Raw genomic sequence first — 25606 nt, forward strand, 5'->3', positions numbered from 1 at the left:
CATGTTTTTTAGAAACATGCAGTGCTTAATGGCACTGGGCAGTGGCTGTATGGGATCACACTGTTCTAGCAGAGCCTGCTTGGTAGGCTGTCAGGATGAAGGGGCCACTGGGTTTCTTAACAGCTGATGATCCTTCGAAATCAGGAAAGATTTAATGGATTAACCATTTGGTGGTTCAGTCAGCTTTTCTTGCAGTTCATTTTGTTCTTAAGAAGTTTGATGGCCTGGATGGTTTTATTACATTGGAGGAACAATGTAATAATTGAAATAAGAACCCCACATGCACATGTTTTGCCTGCTGATAAAGGAGAATCTTGCTGGAAATGTTTATTTAACCAGTAAACCTTACAGTACACATACATTTTTGTTTGCAGATTTTAATAAAGCACATTACACAAAATCCTCCAATTTTGTAATAAATTTTCAAGAAGATGTGTACTGTAACCAGCTAGGTACTAAAAATGTGTGTTATTTGCAAGTACTCATACAAAGCACTGAACCAGTCTTTAGGATGCCTGTTCTGTTTTTTATTAGGGTGTGGTCTGCCAGTGTGTCTGTCAGATTTCTCTCTGTGAGTCTCTGTGCTCTTCATTATGACTTGCAGGACTATTGCTGATACTTAAAAATATCTTCGTATGATTTAAGCTAACCCCTTTTAATATTTTTATTGCCTTGTTTTATCACACACAGAGGCAAGTGAGAGCTTTGCATGTTTTGCACAGTCACTGCCTTTGTCCACCCTCCTGGGCTGTGCAGCCCAACCCCTTTGCTCTATGTCGACAGCCCACTCATCACATTCAAATGGCCTAGTGGCCCACACACAAAGCAGGCTGGCTGTATGGAGACAGTCTGCTACCGTACAAAAGATACTTTGTTTTAATGGAAGCAAGATACAAGTTGCAGACACATGTTCATGTGCCATGGTGATTAAGGTGATACTCCTGAAATTCATTTATTTATAGGAATTTATTTAAAGGAAGAAAATGAGGTTTGTCCTGCCATATTATGCATCTGATAGCTGCAGATTCATTTGCTCATGACAGAAAAATTACATTAGATTTCTGGATCAGTTTCTGATTTCAGCTTTATCATCTTTTTCTTTTTTTCCCGCGTCCTGTTCGGCATTGTTGTCTTGAATTGTTGTCCGAAGGCCAAAAAATGCCAAACAGATGTACTTTCACAAGTGAAGCCTTACGGTTTTCACTATAATTGTCCACTTGATAGTCATATTTTATTAGAACTTAACTAGTTTTTTATTATTTTGGATTATTACAACCATAACGGATGAGACTGGGGAGCGGAAAAGGGGAAAAAAAGGAAAGAGAAGTTGGGAAGAAAGTTAACAAAAGGAGAAGAAGGGAAAATAGAGGACATGAAAAGGGATAAAGAAAGAAAAACACTGCTTCAACAGCTGTTGAGAAAAAAAAGCAGAGCAACCACAGCAACAACCAATATATGCATAAAAAACAATGTTACTGGAAAACACACAGTAATAGTACAAGATTTTTTAGAGGCAGCAGCAGCCCAAGATAGTGTGTTTGTCAATACCTGCGTGAACACCTGTGTGAACACTTTTATGTACACCTGTTTGTGTGAGTGCGCTTGTGTTCGTAATGTTTCTCCATGTAAGTGGGTAGCTGAGGACCTGAAGCAGACATGAAGGAGACCTGGGCTCCAGACATCCTCAGGCCCCCCAGAGCACGAGAGCTTCAGTAGGACCACCGCAGGTACTACCGCGGCCCCGACTCAGAGAAGAGCAGAGGAGAGACCCAGCATCCATGTTGCAGAAGCACCAGATGGCTTCAGTGGTGCACTGGAAGCCAGCTATCCCAGAGCAGACCGAGCTCTGGGCCCAGAGACCAGAGACCCAAGGGCACCCCAGCCCCTAGCAGAGGCTCAGCCCCTAGCCCCTAGCAGAGGCTCACTCCCAAGGGCCACTTGGTGGGCCTTGGGAGTGAGCCAGTACACACCAGAGCACCCAGCCCCAGACCCCGAGAAGTACTAATGCACCAGTCCATGGGGACACCAGCCACTGGCAAGGAATGTAGCTTGGGAAAATAGGCCCCATACCTGGGGGAGCCTGAGATGTTCTAAGAGAGAGGGAGAGTCTAAGATGTGACCTGACACCAGACAAACAAGCATACACAGACACAAGCACTCACACACACCCAACATGAAGGCACACAGAAATGGACGACATACACACACTCACACTCTCCATACCCTCAGAGTGCTCTCAGTTTCGTTTTGCAGGTTTCGCCAAGATGCATTCCTAGATCATACTGCTTCTTATCTACAGTCAGTAATCAAATGCCTGATCATTTTCTTGCTATTGGCCAGTACATTTTGTTTACAGCAAGTGCTAAAGCATGATGTTGTTCTTGCTGCGAGGTCCTTCACGGATCTAATCAATAAATCTCATTTCAAAAAAACATAACAACTCTTTAAACACTTCTTTACTATTCCCTTGTCTTCAGCGACAGAATTGCAACTTACTATTTTTGTCATATCTATCTATCTATCTATCTATCTATCTATCTATCTATCTATCTATCTATCTATCTATCTATCTATCTATCTATCTATCTATCTATCTATCTATCTATCTATCTATCTATCTATCTATCTATCTATCTATCTGTAATATGGCTTTACTGCAGTCCAGTGTCGTTGCATTAAAACAAATCTGTGCCTGAGTGCAATACATGCTCTCTGTTGTATTTATATGCTGTCATGGTGATGAGACCAGCATGACTGAACCTCATTCCACAGGCCCGCTTAGCTCCACTTACATGAGATCATCTTGTGAGTCTCTGTGTCCCACCCCTGACTCATGCTCTGGAGCCTTTCCTCTCCCGCTCCAGCAGCAACACCCTTCTCTCCCAAATGCAGCCGTTGCTGGGAAGCAGTGCCACAGTGGCGCAGTGGCAAGAGGAAGCAGGTTTCCTTGCTCCATGTTTTAAAGTGGAACAGCCATTAAATGAGTTGTTCCATTGCTTTTTGGTTTGCCTTCACATCACGAAACCTGCTGGTTAAAAACCATTTCAATACTCTTGTGATTATCCTTATACCTTGTGTAACTGGTGAAAATGAAAACATTATGAATTCATATTAGATTTAGCTATTGCTATGCTCACTTGTAAGAAATTAATGTAGCATATAAGCTTCGCAATAATGGCAAATTAGTGGAAAAACCTGAATGAGTGCACGGGGATACCTGCTTTTGTACAGCGTGAAGGGCATCATTGTTTTGACTGAAAGTGGAATGGTGCTAATCATATCTTATTATTCCTTATGAGGAAGTATCTGTGGGAAAAAAAGGCAGAGTTATTTAGTAAGGACCACTGAACCACCTTATAGATACCATTGAATATTCTGTCTCTTTTAATATTGTAAGAACAAATCTAGATAATTATTAGCTTTGTGTATCTTATACAGTTGAACTATGCATCCATCCATCCATCCATCCATCCATCCATCCATCCATCCATCCACCCATTCTCTTCTGCTTATCCAATTTAGGGTTGAAGGAGGGGTTAAAACTATCCCAGATACCATATGGTGAAGGGCAGGGTATACCCAGGACAGGTTGCCAGTCTGTCAAAGGGTTAACACAGAGAAGCAGACAACTATTTGCACTCACATTGACACCTATTAACAGTTTAGAATCACCAGTTAACCTAACCCCAGTAACTACATGACTTTGGACTCTGAGAGGAAGCCCGAGTACCTGGAGAGAAACTGGGAGGGAAACTAGGACAAAATAATTCAGAATGATGGAAAAATGTGGCTTTGTTTAATTTTGTTTTATTCTTATGGTCTGTAAAACAGTGTGAATTGTGAATCGGTGTTTCTTTAATTTCAAAAAAGAAAAAGAATCAGTTGTTGATGTTGAGTGGTCATTGTTTTACAACAGTGGAGAGCAGCAAAATTTGAGTGCAATCTGAGTGACGTCTCAATTAGGACGTTGGCAAACGTTGTGTCGGGCAAACCTGGCCAACAAAGTTATGAGATGGGCTTGATGTGTGTTATGACAAGTGTTTTGTGGGCTACATATAGAGTGAACCTGTGGCTGATTCACCTTGAGTCAATGGTCTTAGTCAAGGCCAAATATGGCGCACAGAAATCTACAGATATGGGCCACATTTGAGCCAAATATTCATTGGTGTCATGGTCCAATAAGGCAGGTGCAGCTGCTGAAGAAATGGAAGCTATTGGATTGTTTGCAGCTGTGTGTGTTTGAGCGTGTGTGAGTGTGTGTTTTCAAGCAAGTGCCGTAAGTCTGTATTTATGTGCCATTAGCTATCATTAATGGCTCTCTGTTTCCTCTGCTGGACTTTGCTGAGTACCTGAGTAGTTACAGCTCATGTCTGTGGGTAAGCTGCCAGCTTCATCTTTATGCTCCATTTGTATTTCATCAAGGGTCAGTTCACCCATGGGTGTAGCAGGGCGCATCATTATTACACCAGAAATGGTGAGAATAGTCATTAATTATTATTTTCTGTCTGTGTATCCAGCTAAAATTGCAGCTACTGCATGTTTTCAGAAAGCGATGGCTCTTTTAATTTAAGGATATGCAGCATTGGTTCATGCTGTCCCGTTTTTAATGTAGAGCCTGCACTTTCTCAGCAGCAGTTGTAGGAAAGGAGTCATAAACAAATTAATATTATGGTTTCTTCTTTACTTTAGTCTCCAAAAAAGCAAAGACTGACTGAACAGGCTGCTCTGAAGGCTTGGCAACCTGTTCCAGTCACATACCTCTGTCTTTGCCCTACCCTACTGGCTACAATATTTCACTTACAAAGAATGGGAAAAATGCACCTTCCGGTATCTCCCCCTCTATGATGTTTTTCTGTCTTTGTTTACACCAGGAACAATGATGTCAGCGTGCCTATTAAAACACACACTGATTGCAGCTGATCATATTGAACTGAGCCACCAGTCGTCCTCTGTTGTGATTCAGCTTATATAAACCTCCAATTTATAGTTTGACAGGCATATGCTGTTGAATAATAGAATCAGTAATATTAGGTTGCTGTAAGTTGCAAGAGATTTGATGTTTAAGGGCTGACAGTCTCTCGGTCCTATCACTATTTTTTTTTCTGATTTGATTGACTGTGGTATGTGTCACGTGTCTCTTACATAGCTCCATCACCATCACATTAACATTTCATTTTAGTTTGGATTATGAGTTATGGCCCTCAAAGCTATATAGGGCTGCCACGATTTGTCGACTAGTCACGATTACGTCGACTATCAAAATCGTCGACGACTGATTTAATAGTCGACGTGTCGTTTGAAGCTTTGTAAAAGATCGCAAAAGACGCAGGAATAATAGCAGGATTTAAGAGTGTAATAACGGACTGAAACAGAAGATGGCAGCACAGCATGTACAAGGATGCCAGCTGCCGTTAAACCCCGAAGAAGAAGAAGCAGCTGTGTCCCAGAATTCATAGCGCGGCCCAGCTTAGTTTCCAACAATGGCGGTAGCTAGTTAGTTTTAATATTACTCTTATTATTCTTTCTGGGTCACAAAATAAACGTTTAACATATTTTCAGGCGAGAATGTAGCTGTGTAAACCTCAAATATCTGCTCAGTTTATCAGGACACCACATATTTTCAAAAGCGCTCCGACGTTTTCGGAGACGTCTGTTACCCACTAGCTCGATAGCTAGCCGGGGGCTAGGTCACTAGCGCCGTGAGAACACCGGACTCCCGGCAAATTGTTTTCAAACCCACCGCCGTCCTTCGCGACTCAGGTTAAATATATATGAGTCACTTAGATAAATTAAAAATGTTATTGTTTGGCTTTTTTTTAGTATTTTATTTGTTCCTGAGTAAATCGGTTTGGCTGAGATTAAAGTTATAGTTTTTACACAGCTGAATAAACGTCAAGCAGACAGCTGATTATCAGAAGTGTGAGATGCTGGAGAATATACTCTGGTGTCCTGTTATATTTTAGATAGCAAGGAGTTTATTAAACTTTACCGAAACAATCTGCAAATTTCATTAAAATTGAATAAACTATCATCTTGTCTTTATTTTTAGTTAGCACCTTAAAAGCTTAAAGCTGTAAGCTAATGATAGTTATATAAGAGCAGATGCTGCTGGTGCAATAAGCTGTAGTTTTACGTCCAGTGGATGATGATCTGATTAGTCGACTAATCGCATAAATAATCGGTGACTAGTCGACTATCAAAATAATCGTTTGTGGCAGCCCTAAAGCTATACCAGCTTAGCCGTAGACTGTGTTTATCACTAATTAGGAAATGCGATTATGCTATTTAGGGCAATATGCTAAGATAGCAAATATGGTATGTATTTGGTAAACATTCTGACTCGCCATTGTCTTTATGTACATGTGCGCTTCAGAAGCATAATGTTAGTTGAAGAAAAGGCAGTTGAAGTAGTAGTTTAGACTGTTTTTCCTCTACTTGATCTATTTTTTGGTAAGAAAAAAGAATTAAAATAATTAGCAAAACATCCAAAATAAGAAACTGAAAATGCAGTTAAAGTATCAAATAATCATAAGTAGCCACGTTTTGCATCTCCATATAGATTTTTTGGGGGGTAGAAAAATAGCTCAAAAATGTCTCTTTCCATAGCAAAGGTTGCCGACCTTCGATTGACAAAAACCAGGGGTCACCAGCATGTTGGTGTTTTGCTCAAAGCGCCACTCTTCTAATGTGCAGCCTCACAAAGCCACAGCTGTAGGCCACGAGTGTGCACTCTTGCTTCGAAACATAATAAGCGTTTAAATAATAAACACCATAATTATGATGTAGAGTGATATAATAAATAGATTTATTTCAACATTTTCAAAAGGAACACGCAAAGACTGAACAGGTTTTGTCCTGATGGAGCATTTAGTGAAAGGTTTATTTTTTTTAAATTTTTTTAATGTATGTTAGTGTATGAGCAGGATCACCACTGTGTGGAGGAGGGGCTTATTATTTGAATTATTTGAGGTTTTTTTTTAAATGACCAGAGTCACTATTAAATAAAGGTGCAATGGGTTACCTTGTACTCTAAATAAAGCACACAGGCCTTTGCTTACTGAAGTGGCTGCAGCATAAGAGCTGTGAAAGGAGGCCGTTGAGCAAGAACGTTCAGTGCGTCCTCGTCAGTGGGTTGAAGGTTGAGTGCTCTTGAGTTTAGGCTTTATGCTTGTTTTTATTTCCTTCACATATGAGAGCAAAGGGATTACATAGGGTGGACTGTGATTGGTAGAGCTTTCTTTGCTCCTCTCAGAATGTGAGGATATTTTAGGCATTGTGACATAACAAAATACCAAAGGGTGTCCCTGTCCTTCTCTGCCAGATGTTCTCAGGAAAACTGAAATTCATCTGTTTGTGTTTCTGCTTCTGTTTAAACAGAATGATGAAATTACAAATTGAACAGCCAGTCAAAGGGTAGGCTGTACTACTGCTGGGTTGATTTTTCATTTTCTGAAAGTCAGTTGAAAGCAAATTAGAATCTGAATTGTTTATTTGGGTACAAAATCAGTTTCATGCGTTGAATATGTAGTTTTGAATATGCAAATTCGATGCTGGAGAACATATCATAGGATTTGATCCATTTTGTTTTGCGCTACATCAATCAGATTCCAAAATCAAAGGATACAAACTTATGCAACTTTAATCTCTGTTCAAATAAATACATTCACTTCTATTACAAGGACGATTTCGCTTCACTCATCTTTGCGTGGCAGAAAATGAAGGATGTCACCTGAGTGGCACAGATTATGTAGCCTGCAGTTGCAGGGGCAGCATGGTTTAGGGTTGTAGCTATTTATAGCCATGCACATGTGCTTTGCTGAGGTCTACAAATAAGTGTCTCAGGCTGACCGTTCGAATGCTGTGGGTGGACTCTTGGCTTGCACTCGGCATGGACTGCAGACCGAGTGCACACAGGCCTCACAACAGTGTTATGCTCATCATCTAGTTTTATACAAGACTGGCTGCTGTGGCTAATGATTCACAGCACTGCTGTTTGCTGTCATTGTTAAAAGAAACTATTCACTTGAATATGTTCACACACTGCGATGTAAGACTGTGCAGTAAACAACACCTTAATTACTACCAGTTTGACTTCCTGCCTCGGTGTAAATTTGCTCATCGGAAGAAGGTTTTGATAAATGCATTCTGTAGACATCGCCTGAGGTTGTAGACGTTAGGATGGTGGTTTGTCGGGTCGGGCTTTCTACAACTTGTGATTCTTCAAACATCAACCGTTTAAAGTCAGAGGTCACAATCCAGTTATCCGGTTCCCAGACTTTTGGTGGAGGTGAATCATCTACCAAAGTGAGAACATTTAAACAGACACGTACAAGCAATCACACGCTGTAAGTTTAATTACTTTGCAAAGGTTTCCGAACATCATACATTTACTACCTCAAGTATTGAGTTATTAATTAGTTCATATGATGTTTTCCTCACTTTCTTACTTATTTATTGACAGTATCATAGTTTTTGGCATCATTCAGATAACTGCTAAAATGAACTGCATGGATGTTGTGTGTCACTGATGTAACCGAATGGGGTTGAGCCAGTATATTAAAGAGATTTCATCTACATACTCAAATGATATACTAATTCAGTATTTCAGTAATAAATAACACATGTTTTAGTCATAACTGAAATGCTGTATCAGTATCTACATGTTGACTTGTGACAGATGGGCGATGTGTCCAGGGTGCACCCTCCCGATCACCCTGTGACAGCTGGAACAGGCTCCCACAAACCTGAACTGGATAAGTGGAAGAAAGTAGATGGCTCAAATGCACGTTTGCACAGCATTGTTTTAGCACAATAAGGCCTCAGCCACACAGGCCAAGAGCATGGCCAGCAACCTTCTGGGAAAAATGTGTATTGCTGGACCGGTTGGTGAGCAGCTGCTGGCTGTCAGTGGGTCACAAAGTCACAGTGTGTGCTAGCAATCGCTAGCAGGGGTCACTTTGACCGTGTGCAAGCACTCGGCAACCAATCTTCTCAAACGACCTGTGGTTGTCAGGGGTGTCATTGGCCTGTCTCTACGCCTGTGTCACTGGAACCTTAAATGTGGCACCGCATATAAGATGAAACAAAAGTCCAAGCAGTGCAATCATAGAATTTATTAACTGTAATAAGTAAGTGTGCGATAAGGCTGATAACGTTTTATATCACGACGAGGCGTTTGTATAAACACATTAGGTCTGACTTTAGTTTAGAGGGGCTGAGATTGAGTACTTGCTGTTTAATATCTGATCTTCACTGATTTCATAGACAAATAATATATCACTAGAATTATAAGGCATAGTTTTCAGGCTGCACTTATAGAGCACTTTTATTCTTGTTAAGTCCTCAAGAGGGCACCATACCACTAAACTCACTTTAATAATATTTAGGAAGCTTATTTACAGAAATGACTTGCTTTGTAGCACATAATAATATGCTAAACTGTTCATTATCTATTTATACTGTATTTAAACATGAATGGCAGCAATAATGTCAACCTGATTGCCATGCTGTGACATTTATTGATATGAGTGTATTGACTGTGCACTATCAGTAATCTGTGAAGTATGTGAAATCATGTGCTCTAAGGTTATCTGTTACTGACTGTGATTGAAAGCTGGTTGATGACACTTCTTTCAGCTCCTGACCTCTGCTCTGAGCTGGAGAGTTTCCTGGAAAACTTGCCCAGTCAATCTATATTAATGAGCTTTTCAGGAGAGGTTTATGCATTATGCAGCAGAGAGCTTAGACATGGGCATTACGCAGCAAATTGGTGTCCTGCTGCAGAGTGCACTGCTTTATTTCTGTGTGATTCAGCTGCACGACGGAGTCACGGAGACATTCACATCAGCAATGACACAGCAGTGCTGCTGGGAAGGGGTTTCACTGCATCACTCTCGCTTTTCCTTTCAGTTTGCTTCTCCTGATTAGTTTTGTTGCACTGTATCTTTTTTTTTAATTCAGTCTTTGAGCTTTGTGCAGATTATCAAAAAAGTAATAGTTATCAGTCCAACCCACTTTTGAATTCTCAGCTGCTTTTAATCATGCACTATTTTTAGATGAGCTAAATGTACAAATCTGCAGAGAATACAGTCACAGAGCTCTGAAGGCGCCCTGTTCTGTAAATGCATGTTTCGAGCTTCATTATAAACCTGAAGGACTCTTTCCCTTCACATGCAAAGCTGCTATATCATTGAAAAGGGAGCTTATATACTGTGTGGGCATCTTTCAGACTCTGTGACTCCACAGAGAATATGCTGTCCTTTATAAACTTAGGTAGATACAGAGTGGCTCAGTTCTTGTTAGAAACTAATGCTTTCAAAATGCAGGATTACAATATTACAAACAAATATTATAGTTATGTATATAGCCATGCATTGCAATACAGTGTGTTGGATGTAAGTATGCAAGTTTCTGAAGCATCATTTGTCACTACAAGAGCACTTTCATTTTTTGTCTTATATAACTGTGATGTTCAGTATGATAAGAAAACAGATGAAGGACTTCAACTAAAAACTGTTATTATTCATGTTGCGTAATAGGAGGTTTTGGCCGTTCTTTGACTTAAAGTGTTCTCAGTTGTTTTTCCTGGAGTAAACATTTTAAGTCTTGGCGGCAGTTGAACAATAGAAAGATGATTATTTTTGCACTCTTGAAAATTGGGGCTCACAGTTGATAATGTTTATATTGCACAAGATGCATCTGATATGTGAAATAGTTAAGTGAAACATGATGTCATGAGAAAGTGTGATACATGGTTTAAAGAAACTAGTTCTTTGTTAATAGTCAGCTAACAAGGAGCAATTTCTCCGTTTTCCTTTTTTCCATGAAGCACACTGACTTTCTTATATGATTTTTGAGCGCTGCTGCAAGATAAACAGTGAACCACATGGAAACCAAAATTAGCAAGCCGCCATGGAAAACCTGACAGGACTCGTTCTGGAAGTTTGACGAGAGAGGGAGTCACAGCTAGAGCCCTAGAGGGTGGTTGGCAAGCAGGCGAGAAGAGGGAGACCGTTGCTGCTGCCTCTTCTTCAGTCACTTATCCGCATGGCATCTGTGTACTTGGATCGCGATCCTCTCGACAGCCCTCAGGAAGGGGTGCAGACAATGAAGTACCGCCTAATGACAGAGAGGGAACGTAGGGAGCGCTTGGTAGCGCTAATGTGCTGCATGGGTTAGTGTTCGTCTTACTGGTTTTTGTCATTTCCTTAAAAAGATTAGTCATGCCTGTACTTGCTTCTTACTAACTGCAGGTAAAATGTCCTTACGCAAAACTTATTTTGCAAGCCTAATCTTCCACGCTGAAGATTAGTAAAGACAGGAGGTTATCTGTGTTGTTCGTGTGCAGTAAGAGCTTCAGGCTTCCACAGTGTTGCTGGAATGAATGTGATCTGGCCGACAGATGGTGTAGTCATGTTATTGATTGAGCATGTGAGTTTTTTTCTGTTCAATGAGGATAAGTTGCTGGAAGCTGGAAGATGTGGAATCAGGGGAAATGAGTCATAGCTGTGGTGACAGGGTTGATTCTGGTTTGCCTCTGCCAGTGAATGGACGTCCAACTCAAAGAAAAATATGATGAAAAATATTAAACAAGTCACTGTTTAGAAAAGAGTGTAGTTTTTCTCAGTCGTTATTATGTTACTGAGAAACATATTTTAAAACTTAACTTGATTTCATTTTTTAGTGTTCTTGTTTTTTTCTCCTTTAATTGCATCCATTTGTTTCCTGGTTCCACCTATATGCCATTTTCTGCAAGAAGTCTGGCTGCTATGGTGACGCAAAACAAAAAAACACTGTCATACAGTTATTTCTGTCTCTTTAGAGACACTGGGGCATATTTTCTCTACTTACTTTTCAACATGATTTTCATCAAAGCTGTAAATCCACAAACTAATATTACAGAGTGACTTACTGGCACAGGAAATATATTATTTTATTTGAAACACTTACAGCACATTTTAGATGCCCGTCTGTGGGGAAAAACAACCACCTTTACCTTCATACATACATTGGGGAAGATTTTATTTCACACTTTGCATAATGTCCTGTTGCTACTTTAAACACAAAGCATCCCAAAAGGTTATGTAGAATAGGTATGCATAGCAGGATTAAGCTTCTTTAGTGGTGGCATTTACAAAAAGGGGTGTATGTTGCCAAAACACCGAATCTAAAGAAAGTGTTTTTTTTCTCTGCAGATGAAAGAGACAGAGTGCAAAAGAAGACATTTACAAAATGGATAAACCAGCATCTGGTGAAGGTAAGAATCATTGCTGATTTATGAGTGCTTCTTTTGAACTTCTAAATTATTTTTTAATATCCCAATTTCTGTGTCCATGGCGTTTATAGATTCAGTCTGAATGCTTGCTAGTGTTCCAACATTTTTTCTCCACAGCAGCTTGAAAAACCATTTTCATGTTCTTCATTATTTATTGGCTAAGTAATATGACTTTCCCTGTTAGGTCTTAACACGTTAACATTCCTCCTCAGATGTTATTAAAGCTTATTAAAAGTCATTTAGAAGGACATGCTCTGCTGCACTGTTGCAGCAAATGATTGCCTTTTGTTGACTCAGGAATTTGAAATGCTTACTGTGGCGTTTTAATCTGTGTGGATTTAATGAAACACTTTAGCAGACAGACAGACAAGCACCGGCACGTCTCGTCTAATATGTCTTTGTAATAAAAGAATCTGGGCGCAATTTACAGTGTTGTCTTTATGAGGTTCTTGCATAAGTGGTACATTAATCACCAAAGTCTCAATTATGTCCAGTATGTAATGCGAGTTATAAATATGTAGTTCAGTTACATTTTTTTCATTTGCTTCAGTTTAAATAAAGTCCCTAAAAAGAAAAGAAAACATAATGAAGCAGAGAAAAAAGTGAGCTGCTCATTAGTTCTGATTAGTTCCTAATCCTATGCTCCTGTGAGTAGGACGTCTTTATCTGTCTGTATTAAAACTGAATAAATGCCAATACGACAAACATTTTGAAGCAAAAATAAATGTCCGGCTTTGTTCTGTGCAGCCACTTAATCAGTTTGCAACTCTTTGCATTAGCTTCCCGAATGAGGAGCGTTTTTAATCCATTCGTAGTCAAATGTGGTGTCTTGCAAAAATAAATTCAATGAACAAAGCAAAATATAAAAAAGCATTTTGACTTTATATTATATATATATATAGACATGCATGCATCTGATTGCTATTAAGATTGTGATATTTCTGGTCTTGGAAGGATGGCTTGCACTGAAATGCACCTATATGCCTAAATTCATTAAGTTTCTGCCATGTGATTGGCTAGATATTTGAGTTAACCATCACTTGAACAGGTATACCTATTAAAGTGTCTGGTTAATCTGTATATGAAATAAGCGTATTTTGTGCTTTTCATGCAATTATCAGCAAATACGAGGATAAACTTGGAATAAAGAACTGATTTCTTAAAATCAGTCCTCTATGGGCCTCCTGTTATCAGTGACTGGTTATGACTTATGGATGGTTGGTTACATGTGAGGTTAAGCAGAAATGTTTTATTATTTTCAAAAGTAAAAAAAGGGTGAACGAGAAGAATCTACTAGTTCCTACCTTGAGGAAATGCTTGCTACAGCTTGCATCAACACACCATGTAAACTTTACCACAATCTTGGCAGAAGAAATAAGGAAATAATGTCTTCTGTCTGTACATGACACATCAATAAATCTATAGATAGTAATACCATCAGAAACATTTTACCCCTAGTTGTTTCAACTTGACTTAATGGTTTTACTGTAATATTTACATTGTATTCTCTGATCCACCGACAGATTTCGGGCCACTTTAAGTTATTGTAATGTCTGTGTGAGCAGGCCTCAGATGTGGTCCCGGAGAATTCAGAGGTGCTGAATAATAGTCGGGGACCTGCTTTGCTGATCCAGTAACATAAGGGTACAGGACTATTTTGGCTCTACAGCTGTGGCCACTATCTGCGATAACAGTGCTGGAAGCCCTGTGTGAAAGCAGGTCATCGGGCAGCAGGGTGATTTCAGAGGCGCGGTATTTAGGGCAGGAAGGAGAAATTGGCCTGCTGTAAGGAGGAAGCATCAAACTGGATTTGCAAAGTGCCTTTCGCAGGTGTTAAGATGAGGTGTCACAGTGATATCCTGCTACAACTCAACAGATTCAGCGTGTTTTAAGAATGTGATCTAAAACAAGTTTTCCCAAAATTAGACCTTAAATGAAACCAATTTAAGTGATTGACACATGGAAGCATCAACAAAAACAATGACTGCCATGCCAACTTTATAAATGTGATAGACCTTCATTGTTTGTGAGATCTGTTCTTAAAATGTTTTTAAAACTACATTAAAAAAAAAAGAGTCTGGTATTAATATGATGCATGCAGTTAGTTTACAGTGTCGTTTCTTCCCTGTTTGTGTAGGTACGAAAGCATATAAATGATCTTTATGAAGACTTACGAGATGGACATAACCTGATCTCGCTGTTGGAGGTTTTGTCTGGAGATACACTGGTGAGTTCATGTTTTTCTGTTACTCTAGTCATAAACACTGACAGTGTTTTGGTACTTGTGGATCCAGTTGAATTCTTAGCCTGAGGAGTTTCCTATGAGACCAGTCTTACAAACCCATTCAGATTCTCATTTGACTTTAATAAACAGAGTGCGAGAACTGTTCTTTTTCCCATGGGGCACTATGTCATACCATCTCATAACTGATGCACTGGCCCTTCCCTCTTCTTACTCACATGGCTTATTGTGGGAGGGAGGGATTCTTGGGAGAAAACCATCCAATCACTTTTTGTATCCACCAAAACCCACTCATCAAAATCCCACTTTTAATGAATTTTCCTCTCTGTCTTCTCTGTGACATCAATGCAACTTCCTCATGTGGTCATTCTTTTAATTTTTTGAGCTGTTCTACTCAGTCTAAGATGAATGTGAGCAGTAGAGTATGTCTTTTGTTTTTTACATTCACATTTTGTTACTTGTTTATTTGTGATAGTAGTAGCAGTATTACTTCTCAAGTTGTGCCAAGCTCATGTGGGATTTGATATAACATTTAAGTAGTCTGTCATTCAGAAATGTAAACTCTAAATCAGCTCTGTGGTTGCCCACTGTGGTTTCTGACACATTAATTGGGGCACTTAACAAACTTGCTAACAAGCTTTTTCGCCCTCTAACTCCTGAGGCTGCTTTTAAAACAAGTGATATAAAATGTTGCATCACAGCTCAGAGGAATAATCACTTTACTTTCAATGCTTCACTCAAAACAACTAAAAAACAGTCTCTACCCTCATGAGCACGAAGCAATAATTTAGAGTAAAATGCATGTGAAATAAATAAAATTCAAGGTTCATTTATGAAAACAATTAATTATTAAAGAGGATACACTTGGTTTAAACTGATGTATGCTAAACACGTCAATTTAATTTGACAATATGCATTAAATTAAATATTTTTTATTTGACTTTATATATACGATGTAAAATCTTTTTAAGTGGGCAGAATTGCATTGAAAAAATATAAACAGTTAAAGTCAAAGCATTGGGATTTCTTTAGCAACACTTTGCTGAAGCCACTTTCTGTCATGCAAAACCTGGAATGACCAGGAAGTGAAACTGAGATAGATTTTTTTTCCCAACATCACCAGTCACATTTTTTTTTTAAATTTCTGTTTCTGACCAGCATTTAAAAATATGTTAATCTGCAGTATCGAGTAGTCGTACTGTGAAAATGTATACTCAAACAAAACTGAAAGTAAAAACTATGTAGCTGCAATGCTTTGCTCCTGAAGTACTGCATGTTTTCAGTATTGAAGTATTTCATTCATCTGTTAACCTGTTAATCCTTTATTTACCCGAAGTACGTTCAGATATTTTTTGTGCATATTGTAGTACATGTCAGTGTTAATATGTTGCTAGTCTGTATATTTAGACTGCATGTAGTCCCATGCAAGGAATCCCAGCAGTTATTCCCCATTAGTATGACTAACTTTCATCCTCCTGCATATCTGTTTTCTGTTTACATCCCACTTTCCTCCTCCTCTGTTCTCCACTCTTTGACTTGTTTCTGTCCACTGTCTAACTTCCTTATGATTTGGCCGCTGTGTGTGTCCATGTCTTCCTCTTCTTCCCCATGTGTTGCCTTTTCGATGATAAGCCAAGGGAGCGTGATTTTCTGAAGACTTTGCGGTTGGTGAGTGGGACAGACGCATGCGCAGTTGAGCAGCATGGAGACACAGTGGATGATGATAAGGGGGTATGTGTGGCTTGCCCTCCCACCCCCTTTAGTAACAAACTAATTCAGGGCGTGCTGTGACCAGTTAACAGAAGCACAGACACAATCCCACTATAGGATTTGTGCTTACTGTAGTCTAAAATACTTGCTTTAGCAGGGACGAATTTTACAACTTGGCCATTTTATTTTTCCTTCTATGAAGCACTTTGTTTCATAGTCACCTTTTTTCATGAGCACATTATAAAATTTCTTTCATATTAGAATGTGATACCGATGGCACAGAAAAAATGTGCCCTTGATCCAAAGACCCAGGCTTTTTAATTTTCAGTTTTTGTTCCTGTTAAAAAAAGACAGAGCGATTTGGCTCACTGATCTTGCAAAATCATTAAAAAGATTCAATAAAATATGACAGAAGCTGTCCATGAAGCTTGGGTCTTTATACTCATTTCACTAGCTTTGCGCATCATTAGTCATACAGTCAAAACTCTTCAGTCTTGCGTGATGATCTGGACATTTTTCATATGCTGCTTTTGAGAAGAAGGCTTCAAAAGGGGAACTGAGTACCATTCACTACCCAAATGGGGTTTATATTTATGGTGTCATTTCATCGTTACTAAACAAAATAAGGTAGCTGAATGCAGTGCAAGTCTTTAGCTGCTGCTGCATCCTGGCTTGAATGCATTTTCCATTTCATGACCTCATTCAGTGGCCCCTGACTATTCACAAGCATCTGCCGCAAGTGATCATATTATGCAACTTTCTGTGATGATTTGAAGACAGACATGCAAATAATATTGATTTATTCAGGTCATAGGAAGCGTGATTTGTTATGACATGTTCAGGTGGTAATGGTGGAAAATGTTCTAAGATGGTACGTGATATGTAGCATATCTTCTTTAGGGAGATGGCCACTGTTGTTGTGCAAAGAGCTTTTGTGTGTTTGCTCTTTTATGTCATCTTACCAGAATAGTGGGTAAGAACCTTAGACGCATGTCCTGTTTCCTCCATGTCATTTGTATTGTTTTAAAATGTGTCCTTTAACATTGAGAAGATCCTGATTTGCACACATGGCTCCCTTTCCCTTTTTATGTCCACAGCCTCGGGAAAGAGGGAGGATGCGCTTCCACAGACTCCAGAATGTACAGATAGCGCTGGACTATTTAAAGAGGCGGCAGGTAAGGAATAGTGACTGGAGTAATTTCACCAATATTGCCACACACTCTTTAAATTATACACCATCAGCTTGACTATTGGAAATCAGCTTGCATACACAGCTGAAAGTTTCCATAAAAAGTAGCTGTAATTTTTATACTTTGATTTGGTAATGAATTAGAGTTAGATCCAAATGTTTTTGGCCAATTATGCTTTTATTTTGGTCATTTGACCTCTGTATTCCACCACAGTGAATTTTAAATAAAACAGTTAATATCTGATATAAATGCAGGCTTTCAGCTTCAATTCAGGGGGTATTACAAAAGTACTGCATTAACTGTTTAGGAAAGCAGTTTTTATGGACAACCCCCCATTTTCAGAGGCTCATAATTAATTGTTTAGTGGTTAGACATGTTCTCTCATTATTCCAGATAAAGCATTAATTCCAGATTTTGAGCTGGAGCTTTGCAGCTGCTCACTCTAAATCTCGATAGGAGTCCCGTGGAGGCCGTCATTTGGCTGAAAACCCAAAATGAGCCAACTAGAGAGATATCTAAGATTTTAGGAGTGGCCAAGTCAATAATCTGGTACCTTCTTAGAAAGGAATGGACTGACCTGCTCAGAACCAACAAAAGGTCTGCACAGAAGACAACAAAAGTAGAATATAACACAAATCTTTATTTGTTTATGAAAATCAGCTTCTTAATATCTAACCCTGTCGAGCCCACATTCTTGAGGAGGTAGGTGTATCATTACCAGATTTTGCATTCAAGAGACCCTTTCATAAATAGAAATACAGTGGGTTTGCAACAAAGTGGAAGCCACTGGGTGCTCTCAAGAAACAAGAAGGGCAGATTAGAAACAGCCAGAGCCACAAGTAAAACCAAGATAAATTTTTACCAGCGTGATGGGAAGAGAAAAGTATGGAGAAGGAGAGAAATGGCCTTGGAGCATTTCACCTCATCTATCAAACATGATATAGAATATATCATCGGATGGGAGTCTATGACTGCCACTGGAACTGGGTCACTAGTGCTTATTGATGCTGTGACTGCTGATAGATGTAGTAGGAAGAACTGTGTACAGAAATGTACTTTCTGCTCAGATTCAGACAAATGCTACAAAACTGACAGACAGAGCTTCACAGTACAAATGGTTAATGACCCAAAGCACACTACCAAACCAAACCAGGCTCTCTCAAGGAAAAAGAAATGGCATATTCTTTAATGACAAATGAGTCACCTGATCTCACCCCAAGAGAGCATAATTTTCAGATGTGAGACCCAAAAGGAAGCAGCAGCTGAACGTTGCTGCAGTAATGGCCTAGCAGAGCACCTCATAGGAGGAAACAGCCTTTGGTGACATCTATGGGTTTTAGACTTCAGACAGTCATTGACTACAAAGGATTTTCATTCAGCTACTAAAAACAGCCCTTGCAATGCTTTGTTAAACCCCTTGAATTAAAACTGAATGTCTGCATTTCAGTTACATTGTCATTTGATTACAATTTGATTAATGTGCAGTAAAATTGTTGTGTTGGTGTACAGAGGCAACATTAATTAACTGTCTCATGCCCTCAAGAACCTATGGATTTAAGTACACATAAAGGCTTACAAATGGTTTACACAAATATATCAGTTCATGTTTAGGGGTAGCTATCTGTTTGTTTATACAGCAAAAAAGCTGATATCTGGGTTCAAGCAGGTTCTCAGACACTGCCACCATCAGACACAGCTGGATTCATGGCATTTTTCTGTTTCCTTACAAAAAATTCATGAAACATGAACAGTAATAGCAGCATTTAAGGAGCGCTGACTGCAAATCCCAACAGTGGGATTTCAGAGAGCTTTGATTGCATCCCCCTCCCCCACCATGCTCAGGATGAGAAGATGAAGGCAGCCTGGTTGAGCCACAGCCAGATGTGACGTAAGGCTCGAGACAAAGGATTCATAGATTGCAACAAATGAGTTGTCCTATTGTTTTGCTTCAGTACATACCAGACACATGATGCAACTTCTGTAGTCATAGCATGTAAACTGTCCAAGCTGAACTTTGATTGATTACAGCTGTTACAGATGATCTGATGGGCAGTGGATGAGTTCCTTATTAAATGCTATAATATCTAACCGTGGTCAGACTATTTTCGTTTTTTAGTAGTTTCCTGCTTTATTTGAAGGGGGTGTTTAAAAAGTGCACTTTTTTCATTATATTATGTTATAAAACGTTTAATTACTACAAAACATTAACGAGTTCCCCTCAGTGCCACACTGTGATTATGGTAACGATCTTCCCTAGCACAATACAATGGCGACTGTGCCCTCTTGTGGTGGTTGTGGAATGACAGGCATAATATGGAAGAGGAAAACTCATTGTTAGTGCTTAAAGGTGAATATATATAAAAAAAGAAGAAGCAGGCTATGACTACTTAAATAAGTCTGCATGTGCTAAATTTGCATTTCCTTCTACCAGGTCAAACTTGTAAATATAAGAAATGATGACATCACAGACGGCAACCCAAAACTGACGCTGGGATTGATCTGGACCATAATTCTGCACTTTCAGGTCAGTCTTGCACTCCAGTTATTTTTGTCACCCTCATGCTTTTAATTGCCAAGTAATTAAGATCTTTGCATCCTCTGCTTTTGAATGTCTTGTGTTGGGCTAAATGAGGTCAGATGTTTTAAAATTAGTTAACGACATTACTTGGGTGTTTCTGTTTTTAACCACAAGGTGTCAAAGTTGTGCAGCATTTGTTATGCTGAGTTTAGTGAAGGACATTATTTATGTTTTCAGTGTTGCCATAGCACCATAGCACCATAGGGGTCCAGTTTAGCTTTCCTATTAAATTTGTATGATTAACTTGCTGGATTGCCCAATAGTACAAGAGTTTAATGAATTTTCTAAAGGCTAAAGTGAAGGAGACTGCTACATTTTCATAAGCACCCCTACTGGCCAAAGCCATGCCTCTAATAAAAAACTGACAGATCCCTTTAAAAAGTAAAGTGTAGAGACAACGGGTCAGAACCTACAGACACCCAGTCTGTACTTTTATAATACTGAAGAGGTGTTACTGGTACAGAAGACGAAGAAAACGTGTATTTTAATGCCTGCAGAAGCTAACAGCTTAAAATGTTTTCAAGAGTTATAAACGCAGTAACACAAAAAGAATCAACTATTAACTTCATCTAACCTTGGACTGTCTTATTCTGCTGGATAAAAAGGCGCAACAGTTTGTGGTGACATAGGTCCTTGTTACCGTGGTTAGTTTTGATAAGTAACTTAGCGACAGTGTTTACTTAGATCATACCTAAGTAAACACTTGTGAAAAAGTACTTCGTAACTGTTGTTGTAAGAAAATAATAAACTACATTCGCTGTTTCATGCAAACGTGTGGGAAAAGCAGCATGAACATTTAGAAAAGCCTGATGCTTTGAAGGATTTATCTGTCTAGTCTGATGTAAAAACACAGCATCCTGTACATGAATTTAAGCCATGTAAAGTGGAGACTGTAGGTGTGTGTGGGTATGTTATTTGTTGGAAGGCTGTTTGCTTGATATAAACATCAGCCTTATTATGATTCCTGAGGAACATACTTAAGGACACTACAAAAATATCCAAAAATGTTTACAAGTTAGACGAAAAATAACCGCTTATTGATTTCATATATATTTATTACTTTAGCCATTTTTTCTTGATGCCTTTTAAGTTTCTTGAAACCCCTCTCTGGATTTCATGGTGGTCATATCCACTGCGATGAAAGCATCTGCCATCACAAGGCCCGTCTTCCACTGTTGGGATGCACCAAAGAGAAACTGTGTCCCCTCTCAGGCCCTGGAAAATCATCCTGTTGGGCATATACACTGGAAGTTCATCGCTGTCACATTTGGTAGATGAATTGCTGTAGCCAAAGGGTGACCCAAGCACCTTTCTAACTTCTTGATGTTCACTGGGCAGTAGGTTCCCCCCAGCCACAGTCCTGGCCCAGCCACCGCAACAGACCACCACTTGCAAATAACCCTTCTTTCCAAGATCATCATCTCACCACGATCATCTTGTCTTGTATATTTGCACTAGTCCAGATTAGTAGCTTTAGTTAGCTCTTAGTGGGTGCTGACCAGCAGTAGATTGGTTGGCTTCCTTCGTCACCCTGTTGGCAGTAGCAGCTATATTTACAAATGATATAGATAATTCTTATAGATATCGATATCCATATAATACATCTCCCCTCCAACACGAGCACCTGTAACGCCTCCCGTCTGAAGGGAACGCCTCTGTCGTACCTTCTGATATTATTCAGTGTGTTTCCTGTGTTTGTTGTTGCACTGGGAAGTATCAGCAGCATAATTCTACTGTTTCTATTATAGCCCCTCCAGTAGTATTCAATATCAATTGTGTAATTTAGAATCACTATCATCACCTCTGATGGTGTTTCTTCACCCCTGCGTGAGTGTCATCATCTGGCCTGTGCACTTGATGTGTGAAGTGCTTCGTCACAGCTTGGCTTTGCTTAGACACAAAGCTGTTTATGAGCACAGAGATGATGTGACAAGTTGTTACAGACACAGTTGATTCATTTGTAATTAAGTTTGTTAATATTTTAAACATAGTAAAAAAAAAAAGGCCATTTCTTTTGATAAGAATGAGTTCTTACCCCTTCTGAAGCTGGTTTGCCAAGTGCCATACCCTCCATCAAGCCCATCATCAACATTCATCTCTCTGGGCTTTTTTCTGTCTTTCTTGACAATTTACTTTAGTTCATGTTTAATTCATATCCAGTTGTAACATCAGATGGCTCCTAGCAGCCTAAAGGGCCTTTAAGGAATATTAAATGTCTAAACAAAAGGGAAATTACTGAAAAAGATAATTTTTTTAATGTTCTCAGTATCTCGGGAATGTTTGTGCACACATTGGTACAACTAAGCATTAATGTGCATTAACAAAAAAAGCTTTGGGGTATCATGTGCTCTAGAGTTGGTTATATTTCCTCCTGAATGCTCTCAAAAATATTCTTTCACTGAACAGTGGCACATTATGCCAAGCGAGCTAGTCTGCATGTGCGTGCCAGAAGAATGTGAGTGTCCACCCAGCATGCAGTCTTCTTCTGAAGTCTAACAGCATGCAGAAACTTCACCCATCTCAATTTCTTTTGTTAGATTAACTATGCTTTTGGCACGTGGCAGTTGTGAGTCAGAAGAAAAATATTGCAAAAATAATTCTGTGTCTTACAGGCGTATAGCGTTAATAGAACAAACATCTGTCTGACTAGCCCTGAGTGAATTAATAGAGGAAAAGTAGCTGATATAATTTTGCTTGGACATGCTGACAGGTAGCGTCTGCGAGGATGCCAACACCTGCTGCTGTCGGTCTCACGCAAGCCCTTAAGCTGTGGATGTGGCAGCGAGGGGCCTGTTTCTTCTTGATTTAAAAAGGATACAAGGGTACTTCAGGAGAGAACTTGAGCTTTACTGAAAGTGTACAGCTTTGGTTTTTATTAAATGTCACAGCTGATAGCACACTGGCATGTATGAACTCAACACTACTTTTATATTGCATGAAAACAAAGGGTTGTTTCCATGACACGCTTTTCTTATACCTGCAGGCTACTTTATTATGACTTATGCAAATATTTGACTTCAGTTAACTCGTTATGTCGCTCTTCATTGTTTATTCCTGTGTGTGCAAGAGGTTTCCTTGCTACACAAAGCCGATGATATTCCTATTCTCAAAATGGTGCACACTATATTTATCTTTATTTTTTTTTACCTGTGACATGGGGAACTAGTACAATATTAATTTTAGTGTGGAGGGCTAGATGCCGCTGGCATGACAAAGTACTGCTGCTGCTGACTGAACCAGTTTGTTTTACCCTAATGAAGTATCACTCTTTCCATGTGTGCTGTCATTTACCTAACACACACACACACACACACACACACACACACACACACACACACACACACACACACACACACACACACACACACACACATTGATGAGTGATTCATTCATGTTTTATTTCATTCACTATAGAGCTTACCATTAACAAAAATCCAAATGCTAACACACTCTTTTGAAGATATTAGCATGTTTACTGTCAGATGTATGAACATAGGCTAATACTGCAGCTTGGCCAACGTAGTTGTCTCATGAGGTGAACGTGAGAAGAAGCAGGAGTGACCGGCAGTTTGGACTGTGCTGGCTGTCAGGTGACTTTGACCTTCAGGGACTCGTTTAAATGTTACTCTCAAAGCTATTTTAAGCTTTCCTGTGTGGTGGGATTATAGTTACACTTTAACACACTTATTATCCACTTTTTTCCCTCATTTTTTCTGCAGTGCGTTTGTCCCGCTCTTTCTCAGACAGTGTTTTAAGTGTCCAGTGTTATATAATTCTTTGAATTGCTAGAAGAGTTTTATGCGGTGAATCATTTCTCGGGCACAGCATTTGCCCCCATGTGAACTGCTGCCATGGTGATCAGCTGAGATCATATTGTTTGGTTAAACCATTGGACTTAAGCCCAACCTCTGGCTCAGCCATTGTGCAGAGTTTGAGCGATAGACAAAGTGAAAGCACTATGTTGTCCGGCTCGGATCTGCCTGAGCTTGTTCTGCTCTTTGTGGCCTATATATGTTGCTGTTTTTCAAAGCCGTTCTGACTCGTCGCATTAAACGGAACTTTAAACTTGTTGAACCAAATTCTCAAGCAGCATAGCTCGTGGTTTTCTACTGGCATGCACTTTCAGTTTGAGATCCTTCTCCTCTTACCCAAAGAAACATTATGGCATTACATAAATATTAGGACAGGAAAGAGGCGGCTATCATATGCGTGTTTACTGTTTTGTTGCAACAGACTTGTCATCCTGAAACAGGTCTATCCACGACTCTTTTTCATTCCTGCTCTGAGGGCTACCAGCACACGTCTGTGTGTGCATTTATGGTGTTTGTGCTGGATTATCAAAGCCAGAGAAATGTTTCAAAGGTCAAAAAAGATTCCAGTGTCAGAGGAGAGACGCATGAGAGAGCAAGTGAGAAATGCAGAGTGAGAGAGACAGAGAGAGCGAGGGGCTGACCGGTTCTCCGCAGTCAACAAAAGGACGGAGGCAGCTCTGCTCTGAGTGGAGCCAGCTTTATGTCTGGCTGCCCTGCTAAGCGCTGCTTACGGTGCTCTACTTGCAAAGCTGTCAATGGCTTCATGTCGATGGGATCCTGCTGTTTTAGATTGAGTAGAGCTTACTGGATACTTCGCCTTAAAACCGGTCGCTGTTTGGAGCTTAACATTGTGGATGTTTAGGACACCATATGATTTACAGCCATGGGAAACACCTGTGGTTGTGTTCGGGGTCCGAAAGAGGAATATTATTTGGACCCCAAAAGGGCTCCTTTGAGACCTGAATCCAAAGATCTTAAAGGTCGCCGCTATTTTCAGAGGAAAAAGAGGAAATCGGAAGACTTAAAGCTTGCTGGATCTCTCAGAAGTCCTGAAAGTGAGACTTTTGTTACAACCAAAGCAATCTGCAGTGGTGGAGAGTGTAAAAATGACCCAGATGGCAACACAGGAGAAAACCAAACCGAGCTGGATGAGCCATCAGGAGTGGCCAAACCTCTATCTAGGCAAGACAGCATCAGCAAAGGTGTTTATGTTGGAGAAATACCAGTTCTGATCCTTCGGGATGGTCAGACTCAACCTCTTGCCACAAGGTTAACGTGCAGGTTGGAAAAGTTTTCTACAAACCAGGCAGATGGTGACAGAAGGAGGTCCTCTGTGGAAGAGAAGCTCCATGGTGTCAGCACTACTTCCAAAGGTGTCCCGGCTAAGGAGGGTTTGCTTGTAAAGAAGCTTCTACAACGCCAGTTAAGGAGGGCGGTTAGCTTTGGAGCAGTGGAGCACACGCTACGGACACTAAGGGGTAATGACAGACCTGGAAGTGAGGAAACCTTTGCCAAGATTATATGGGGCTCTCAAGCACACCGAAGGAGGAGACGGAGGGCCTACACCTGCTCTGGTTACGTAGAACATGCTCCAGCTCTGGCCAAATGTATTTCCAGCGAACACGAGGTAAACCAAGAAACCATGTGCTATTTGTAGGCGGTACAGGGGTAAATCATGTAGATTAGGGAGAAGTCTGATACTGTAACAGTGCAATGGTGGTGTCCAAGTACATGATAGATGATAAAATAGGTCACTCTGCATTGTTAAAAGCTTTTTGTAGACACAATAACTAAAGATCA

General features: G+C 39.8%; 1 protein-coding gene across 13 annotated transcripts in view; it reads left to right on the forward strand.

The window, feature by feature from the left end:
* Positions 1–25606, forward strand: part of dst (dystonin) — a 103821-nt gene that overhangs the window by 10412 nt on the left and 67803 nt on the right. For 11 of the 13 annotated variants that reach the window (XM_082556450.1, XM_082556447.1, XM_082556441.1 and 8 more), the window contains 4 exons: positions 12195–12256; positions 14412–14501; positions 17324–17401; positions 19848–19940. In XM_082556450.1, coding sequence (XP_082412576.1) covers positions 12195–12256; positions 14412–14501; positions 17324–17401; positions 19848–19940 — 323 coding nt within the window. Of the gene's footprint in view, positions 1–11034; positions 11174–12194; positions 12257–14411; positions 14502–16183; positions 16248–17323; positions 17402–19847; positions 19941–25606 lie in introns of those variants that run through there. The other 2 variants (XM_082556454.1, XM_082556443.1) reach the window with 2 other exon arrangements.

Source organism: Aulonocara stuartgranti, assembly GCF_965226115.1.
Source record: "Aulonocara stuartgranti genome assembly, chromosome: 13".
In the NCBI taxonomy this organism is placed as follows: Eukaryota; Metazoa; Chordata; class Actinopteri; order Cichliformes; family Cichlidae; genus Aulonocara; species Aulonocara stuartgranti.